General features: G+C 43.8%; 1 protein-coding gene across 1 annotated transcript; it reads left to right on the plus strand.

Annotated features, from left to right (window-relative positions):
- The first annotated feature begins 308 nt into the window (after positions 1-308).
- On the plus strand, positions 309-9,593 carry LOC125718297 (transcription factor Sox-10-like). The gene is made up of 4 exons (XM_048992055.1): positions 309-447; positions 3,638-4,463; positions 5,981-6,243; positions 6,443-9,593. Exons 2-4 carry the CDS (start codon positions 4,027-4,029, stop codon positions 7,210-7,212), a joined length of 1,470 nt encoding a protein of 489 aa, XP_048848012.1. The 5' UTR covers positions 309-447; positions 3,638-4,026; the 3' UTR covers positions 7,213-9,593.

A 9,593-nucleotide genomic window follows, 5' to 3' on the forward strand; every position in this document is an offset into this window, starting at 1 on the left:
AGAGAACTCAAAATATTAGGTACACGATGAATATAAGAAAAAATGTATACGAAACGACCTTTTTACTAATTACTACGAAATACCGTTAAAATACAAATTCGCATTGCACTTCTTTCATTTGTAACATTTATTGTGATATATAAACAAAAAAATCCCGCCCTCTTGGTGGGAAACAAGAAAATAATCACGGACCAATCATCAAGCTAGTCTGGCCTCCGTGAACGTTTACTGTTCCTTTAAGGTTTTTTTCCCCTCTTAGTTCCTTTTTTTTGGTCCTTTCCTCATACAACGAGGCTCTTTAAGTCTCGGTGCGCGACACAGAGCAGGCATTCATAGAGGGGCAGCGCGAGCGAGGGGGCTGGGGAGTAAGCGCGAGCGTCACTTTGGAAAACTCGGGGACACACGGACTCTCGTGCTAAGCCGGCTATCTCCTTTTTCACGGCATAAGTAAGAAGCTTATCACTCCATATATTTCCTCTTTGGTCTTGTCTCTTGTTGTCTGTTTCTAAGGCGTTTGACAAAAAAGACGGCTCTTTAAATTAAAAATCGAACTTGACTACTTGATTTTAATACGTATTTTTATTTGTATGTATTGCTATTTCAACAATAATTTAGATTATTTTAAACTACCGAGATCATTTGTACGTGGGTCATTGTTTGGTTATGACTCCGTTTTGTAATTTTTACAAAGTTTTTCTTTTCTTTATCAAAATGACACCGATGTTACTTATTTTACATGCCATGTCCCTCTTCAGATGGTGCAGTGTGAAGTTATATCAACATGATGAGTCATTCAACGACTTCATATGAAATGTAGTAAAAAAAAATAGCCTTTTATAAACTTTGAAAAACTTAGTGAAAAGTTTTCTTTCATTCAATTATTGATGAGAAATCATGTCGGGAACTTCCGAAAAGTCATATTTACGCTGATGAGTACTATTTCATGCACTTTTACCTCGCGTTGATGCTAAGTTCTTAATATTTCATGTGTTTCATTGAAATATTACTTCAAGTCTTACTTCGATGAACGTCAGCATTTTATTCCAGTAAATATTCAATATTTTGGTAATGAGCGATTTCATATATTTTACAATAATTATGAATTGTGGTGGTAGCAGTAATAATAATAATAATAATACGACTCTTGAAACTAAGAAGATACATCAAATTATAAACGTTTTCTGCGAAATGGATTTAAAAGGTTTTTAAATCATCATTTTCCTCGTGCTGATGAGACGTGTCTCGCAGATAACTTGCACACTAACGGGAGAGCCTAAGAAGCTGGCTATAGATTAACTTAAGTACAGTGTTGGTTTATGGGTCAATGCTCAATTCACAAAATGGTTTACTGTTTAGCTTAATGAAAACTTATTATGACGACATCCAAACACTGTATTTTAGGTGTTTTTGGAAAATACAGGAACTCACATTTGGTGGATTGTGTTAAGTGACCGAATATGAAATTTCACAATAAGGGCTGCAGAAATATCCCTTCAGCACATTAGTTAAACAGAAAATATTACACAGAACAAAATCATTAATCACGAGTTTATGATTAAACTTACTCCGTTCCGAAGACGCATTCATTGTTCTTCATTAGGCCTTAAATGCCTTAGGTTTTAAAATGCCGATACCATTTACTGAAACTAAATATTTTTAAATATAATAATAATTTAGCGCACTTATAAGTGCATGGCAAATAGTCGCTTAAACTTAATTTTTGGGAAAAAAAATCGGGAATCACAATAAAAAAGATTAGGCTATTTTCTAATAAAAATGTTTAACCATTTGGGAATTCTGATCCTATATTAATGAAACATTATTGCACAAAATAACATTTCATTAAGTACGAAATGTATTTCATACCCGAACCAAATCATGGTTGGTTATAATCTGTTATGCTTAGGTATACTATCGACTAGGTGGATATTTGAATTGGCTTGAATGAACTGTGAAAATTATTCTAAATACTCGCCGATCCCTACAGTTTCGGATTAACAGGCCGACACAGAGTGGTCCTTTGGAAGCGCTTTTACGAAAATGAGGCGCAGGCTGAACAGAATAACTGCTTTGTGGCGCGGGGCGCCCATTGACAAAACGGAACGTGCCGGTGTTTGGGGAGGACAACGGAAGCGCTGTGTTCGCGTGTCGTGGAGGGCCAACAAACAAAACGCACTGAATTATATCTTCACTTGTACATTTTAGGAAAAAAAATCTCTCTCTATTCAAACCTCTAATCATTAGGAAAGGTGACTGAAATGTGAGATACGAAACTGACCATTTTATGAGTACAACGATTGAGAGATATCCATTTATGTAAAGAATATCATAACATCACACTATATCCAAAGCAGATAATCAAATTTCTTACGCTCAGAGCTACAGGAACTGCGAATATCGCCGTAAGATAAATGGTTGCGAAATTTATTTCTAAACGAGTAAGGCACACACTGGCATTATATAAAAGATTCTCTGTAAAACAAACCATTCTCTTTCAGATTTAAACTGTTTGTCCAAAAGTCCGCTTAGAGCTTAAATTTAAAAAAAGAGTGAAAACAGGGGTTTCCCCCTACGTCCGAAACATCGTTATCATATTCATTGTTCGATGAAAAAAAATGAATGGGCAACAAGCTCATCCACTACCGTGAGCGGTCCAGTGAGTAAAAAGCAGATTACCGTTACAGTCGCAGTGTGTCGTTAGTTAATCAATCATGACTGCAGCCTGTAAGACTGAACTGGAATGACGCCTCCAACAACAGTTCACAAACGAAAAATTGTATGTCTAGCAAGATCCCGCGTTGCCCAGCTAGATTTAATTGACTATTTCTATTTAACTAAAACCATCTAAAGTAATGCTATATACATGTGTGAATCAATCGACTCAGCTAATTAAAAAATTTAGTTAAGAGCAGCGCCACTACGGACAAGAACGTAAATCTCCCCTTGTATATATATATATATATTTTATTTTTTTCTCTCACAAGCGCAGTCAGGTTCGTACAATCGCTTGCACACATACCTACACGCGGTTTATATTTCCAGCACCCAGCCCCTGTTTACTTAAGAGCTCGATGGTATAAATTGAAGTTCTGTGTTGCTGTGGGTTCATATTATTCCAACACTTGGTCCCTGGGGAGCTTGAACTAACTGCCAAGCCTTAAACAGTAGCTTGTTAGCGCACACGAGGACCGGGCTAAAATAACACAGACAGAAGGGGCCAGTTCGGCTGCAGCAAATTGGTGTGGAGCTCGGAGTTCCTCTTTGAGTCATTATATTTTTACAGACTGTGACACGGCCGCTGTCGTAAATGTATTGCATCCTACTATAATTGTCAGCACGTAACAAGTAGGTTACAGAGACGATTTCATTTTCATTTTCCGACACACCGGCTACTTTCCGCATCGAATTCGCTGGAGTGAAACCTGGAGTTACAGTTTTAGACCATGCTAATAAGCCCTGTCTCATTCACTGTCCATTTTGATCTGCAGTTAAACTTCCCTCAGTTTCTCTGTCAGTCTCAACATTTTCTCTCTAACCAAAAGCATGGGGTCCACATACCGCAGCTCCTACCACAAAGATGTCCTTCTTCGTCAGGAAAAGGACACACGTGACCTCTATTTTGCTCTGTCTTTTTCAGGTTGAAGCTCGTCAGCAGCGGACAAGAGAGAAATTAACCGGCGCAGCAAGTGAGGGAGAATGAGCGTGTCAGGACGGGTGCGCGGTACACGAAAAAGAAGCGCGTAGTGAGGAAACGGACGTTTACGAATGGAAAGGACTTTGGCGTGGAACGTTTGCAGGGTTTCGAAACAGAGGCTACAGGTTACCATAGAGACACATTGGCAGCTTATATAGAGATTTCATCACAGGCTGATTTTTACTCGCGAGCCAATCCATTATTACTGACAGTTAGAAAGCATCAAGGGAGAAAAACTGTCTCATTTCAGCGGGTGGGTAAGCACAGGCGATCTGAATAGGTCACACCCAGAACTTCATTTTCTGTAAAGAAGCACCAGAAAAGGAGGGGAGATGTCAGGAGAAGAACAGAGTTTATCTGAGGTGGAGATGAGCCCCGGCGTGTCTGATGACGGCCACTCGTTGTCACCTGGGCATCCCTCCGGGGCAACGGGAGGTGCGGATTCCCCCTTGGGCGGGGCGCAGTCGATGGTGGGCGGCAGCGATGAGGCCCATGGGTCGGTGGGCAGGATGGGGGGCAAATCGGAAGACGACGATGACCGCTTCCCCATCGGCATCCGCGAGGCGGTCAGCCAGGTGCTCAACGGCTACGACTGGACCCTGGTGCCCATGCCCGTGCGAGTGAACTCCGGGAACAAGAGTAAGCCGCACGTGAAGAGACCGATGAACGCCTTCATGGTGTGGGCGCAGGCTGCGCGCAGGAAGCTGGCGGACCAGTACCCTCACCTGCACAACGCGGAACTCAGCAAGACGCTGGGAAAACTGTGGAGGTAAGGGGGACGCCAGCGGAGTCAGTAACGGGAATGACTGGCCTGAGCCACATGGTCTGGGCTCTGATCCCTCACTGGGACATTAATGTGCAGCTTCCGGGAGGTGAGGACTCATGCTAAGCCATTGTTACCCCCCAGTGTGAAACAGCAGCGATCCACTCATGGCAGACGCAGCTAATTGGTCGCCTAATGCTACTTTATCAGATGCTCAGTGACAGAAGTGAGATTCTGCAGCTGAAACAGTATGTCTCAGTCCTGTCATTTGTTACACTTTCAGTGACCATAGAGTTAGTGTGTAAAGCTCATGAGTCACAGCGATTACTGCTCTTCCAATGAAAGAGGATGACACCTATTTCCACAGCGAAATGTCACGACAACATGTTATGCCGCCTGTCAAGGGTATAGTTTTGGTTTCAGAATTGCTAGGGACCAAACCAGCCCCACACCCCCCTGCCTGCCTAAGCACACATGGTCCAACCACAAAACTGGTAGGAACGCGCTCCCATCCTCCATACCCCAATCTACGCCCTTGGCACCTGTCACTCCTGCACAGGAAGGCGTATCCAGCACTGAACTTACCCCGCAGGCAGTCTTGCATACCACAAGTAATAATGAGAAATGGGAAATGAAAGCGGTACATGGCCAAGTTCACATCTGAACATAACTTTATCTTATAGGAGGCTGCACCTTTCTGGCATTTGCTGAACCTTATCTGTTGAAACTGTATTGAGTCTTTTCCCGCCTTTTTTCCCCTGTTTGCATATCAGCGATGACTTTGTGACAGCAGGTATCAGTGCCTCCTGTCCACTGTCACTTCATAATAAAATCGAGGCCCTCAACTCAGCAGGCCACCTGCATCCGATTCATCACATAAATGCAAAACAGTAGCCGGTAAATTTAATTTCATAACAGGCAATTCTTTAAATGCACGAGGAAGGATCTTTTGTTATTTTTTGCATTGTTGTGTAACTAGTTAGGTAATGTCATGGATTTCAGGGAGATTAAAAGTTTGAAGGTCGGTGTTTTCCCATGTCAGCCTGTGCGCATTAAGTCTGCGTTTTGGACTGAAAAGATACGGTAAAGTTCTGGCTATTATGTCATTACCCTGCAGCAAATGACAGCCTTCTGGAACAGTGTGACTCGAAGCCTATAAGACGGAAGGTGCCTGCTTTTTGTGTGCTACTTAAAAAAAAAAGATTTTTTTTCAAACAAAATTGTTGCTCCTCAGGTTGCTGCTGGTGAGTCAGTTGTTACAGATGCTGGTTTGACTGATAGCGTCATTAAACAATACGTGATTAATAGCACTTTTCTGCTCCAGAGGGCATAATAGCTGACACTGACAGCCCTCAGAAAAGCGGAACGCACATCCGCATTGGACCTTCCTAATGGGGAAAATCGTTAGAATTTCAGGAAGCAGGCAAAGTGTGGTGTTGTGTTGCTTTAGTGTGACCTGACTACACGACCGCTTCCTCAGCGTGCCCCCTTTCACGCCCCCACCCCACTGCCGCCCAACCCAGGCTGCTGAATGAAAACGACAAGAGGCCCTTCATCGAGGAGGCCGAGAGACTGCGCAAGCAGCACAAGAAGGACTACCCAGAGTACAAGTACCAGCCCCGACGCCGCAAGAACGGCAAGCCGGGCTCCAGCTCCGAGGCCGACGGCCACTCCGAGGGCGAGGTCAGCCACAGCCAATCGCACTACAAGAGTCTGCACCTGGACGTGGCCCACGCCGGTGGGGCGGGGTCACCACTGAGCGACGGGCACCACTCGCACCCGGCAGGTGAGCTGTGGGGTGCATCTGTCCTCTGATTGGTGGGGCCACCTTCAAGAAGCGTCTTATTGGACGAGTGAATAATCAACATTCACCTCCTGCCTCTTTCACTTCCGTAACACTGTATCCATCGTTTACAATGCAGCCGTTTCAAAGCGAAGCCGGCATCTTGTTTTGTACCTGACTGTACGACATCTCCCCCCTGCAGGTCAGAGCCACAGCCCGCCCACACCCCCCACCACGCCCAAGACGGAGCTTCAGTCCGGGAAGTCGGCCGAGGCGAAGCGGGAGGGTGGTGGCGGTGCTGGAGGGTCCCGCGGAAACTTGGGGGTAGGTGGGGAGGGGGGATCCGGCTCCGGATCTGCCGGGGGTAAGTCCCACATCGACTTTGGCAACATGGACATCGGCGAGATCAGCCACGAGGTGATGGCCAACATGGAGCCGTTCGACGTCAACGAGTTTGACCAGTACCTGCCCCCGAACGGGCACCCGGGCGGGGCGTCGGGCTCCTCGGGGTCGCCCTACGCCTACGGCATCTCCTCCGCTCTGGCCGCCGCCAGCGGACACTCGGCCGCCTGGCTGTCGAAGCAGCAGCAGCAGCAACAGCAGCATCACCAGAGCTCGCTGAGCTCGGACCCCTCCAAGGCGGCCATCAAGAGCGAATCCGGCGCTGGAGCCCACTTCCCAGAGTCCGCCTCCAGCGGCTCGCATGTCACCTACACCCCCCTCAGCCTCCCCCACTACGGCTCCGCCTTCCCGGCTCTGGCCTCTAGGGCCCAGTTTGATTACTCCGACCACCAGGCCTCTAACTACTACTCCCACTCGGGGCAGCCGTCAAGCCTGTACTCAGCCTTCTCCTACATGGGGCCATCGCAGAGACCCCTGTACACGGCCATCACCGAGCCCACCAGCGTGCCGCAGTCACACAGCCCCACTCACTGGGAGCAGCCCGTCTACACCACCCTCACACGGCCATGAACCAGCAGAGGAGCCCGGCTGGGGTGCGGGGATAAAGTCAGTCTGAGAGGAGGGGGGGGGGTGATGCTTAGTGTTGTTTTGGTCCTACACCTGACAGGCAGGATGTGCATAGGTGGGAAATGAAAAGCTTGGATAATTTTTTTGTGTGATATTGTGCCGTTTATGACCCCTAAAGAATATCCTCTCAAAATAACAAAAACGGTTATAACGTTGACTTGCAAAACAAACAGTACTGAAAAAAGTATTGACACGTACTCTATTATCCATCCCCCCTACCGAATTAAAATTCTGCATGTCTGTTGCTGAAACAAGTTTGCTATTGCATTATGAAAACCACCAAAGCCTTAAATACAAATACCCCAAAACCAAAATATAATTATATTTTGAGTACTTCAGTTGATCTAATACTTTTCAAGTCACAAACCATAAGCTGGGGGAGAGCTGCGTATTAACTTAGGGCCAAACCGCCAAATTTGCTCTTATCTTTAGTTCCATTGGGAAATCGAAGTACTTCAAAATTCATAGACAAAAGCTTGTAAATACGAGTCACAATAATAATTATGGCACAAGTTTTTTTTTCTTGTACTGTGAGACTGAAGAACGATGTTGGAAACGAATGATTTCAAAGGTTATCAAAATGCCAACTCTCTTTTTAATAGTAGCCTACGTGTTTCAATACTATACGACTCGATCGGTTTAGCACCGGTTTGTAGAAATACACAAACTTGAGAAATGAAATGCAAATATTACAAATTTAGTGCCTGTACCACATTAACAACAAAGAGATACTATTTTATACTATTTTTATTAACCAAAACGAAAGCTACACTACCTGTATTGTCACGAAAATGTTAATGCCAAGTTACCGTTGTTGTCTGTTTCTAATTTCGTTGTTGTCATTATCACACTGTTAAGTCTGCACCACTGCCCTTTTATTTGTTTTACAAGTGTAAAATGTACATATTTTACGTAAAGTATTTGTTCTGTACTTTATGTAGGTTTATGCTGCAGTCTGAATAGGACCTTCTGCGGTGAATGCGCTCACGGCTGCCGGAGAATTACTGAGAATGGATAGGAAAAAAGACAGACGATGATTAAATGTAGTACTATTATTAATATTATTACTACCGATTCTCGTCCTATTTGAATCCATCACTCTCAACGCTGCCCCGCTTCTGCGCAAACAGCTGAACTTCCAGCTGAGCATGGCCGTCTAAACCAACGCTTCGTCCACCTTAACATCTCAGGTCATCCCTCTTAATTGTGTTTTACTGTTTTCCCCCAATAATATATGTATTGCTTACATACCTTCAGCATATGTGCAAAAAATTACATTAGCAGAGTCTATCCATCGATTCCACCTGCATCCGGCTTCCTCAAAGTGCAATTACCAAATGACCCAGAGAGGTGAAATGTGGATTAAATGGCCAATAAAACTATGAAAATGCATGGCCAGTAGAGAACTGGTCTCATAAGTCATCATGGGTATCTATAATAGGCTCACAAGACGTGTGATTAACGCCAAATCCAATCTCGAAGACTAACTTCGGTTAATCTAGGAAGGAAATTAAAATCAGGGAATGTTTTGCTCAAATCCTTGTAGGTTGTGTCTGAAAAACACTTGCCCGGATTTGATAATGTTTTATTTCAAATTTAATGCGTCTGTTAAATAGATAACTTCGTTTTCTTTTTTAACAAAGCACCTACAGAGCTTTAGAGTTGTTCGGAATCCCTCGTTAGGTAATAAAGTAGGTTTACAGCTTGAAACTGAGCGTAAAACGTCTGTTATGGCGGAGGACGCGGCGGGACGGGTGTGTCCTCAGGCGTGACGAGCTGTCCACCTCGCAGGGGACAGGAAAAATACCTTGGGGAGAAAATGTTAAAGTTTCGCCAAATCATCCAGCTCTGATTTCATCCCCTTAACAATGTGAAAGCTACATTTTCCACCAGTTATTTTGCTTCTTACGACACTCTATTTTATAAAAATGCGTCCCACTTTTGTAATAGTAATTCAATTCGTTTTTATGCCTTCAAAATATTTCTTAAAGTTTAGTATTGCTTTAGACAGCGCTTCTTAGTTTGCTTTCCTGACGTGTTTTAGGTTCATTCCTTGCAAAATGTTAGATCAGCTACTATTGTGAAATATTATTGTTGTTGTTATATATTAGAAATAATTATTTATATTTACTGATAGTGTTTTTATGCTATGTTAACCGTTCCTGACATGTTGCGAACACTTTGTTTATTATTTTGTACGTTTTATGGTTGGTGTTGTTCAATGAGCGCCATTTGTAAATATTAGCGTTACTCAACCCTTAGTAGATATATATTGACTAACTTCTTTCACACTAAATAAAATGTATTTTTTCTGTTTTGTAAAA

The sequence above is a fragment of the Brienomyrus brachyistius genome, chromosome 22, assembly GCF_023856365.1.
Source record: "Brienomyrus brachyistius isolate T26 chromosome 22, BBRACH_0.4, whole genome shotgun sequence".
Lineage (NCBI taxonomy): Eukaryota > Metazoa > Chordata > Actinopteri > Osteoglossiformes > Mormyridae > Brienomyrus > Brienomyrus brachyistius.

Coding starts and splice junctions, on each gene's coding strand:
- LOC125718297 (XM_048992055.1), top strand. CDS start 4,027: ATGTCAGGAGAAGAACAGAGTTTATCTGAGGTGGAGATGAGCCCCGGC. Junction 4,464..5,980: donor ACGCTGGGAAAACTGTGGAG/GTAAGGGGGACG, acceptor CGCCCAACCCAG/GCTGCTGAATGAAAACGACA. Junction 6,244..6,442: donor GCACCACTCGCACCCGGCAG/GTGAGCTGTGGG, acceptor TCCCCCCTGCAG/GTCAGAGCCACAGCCCGCCC.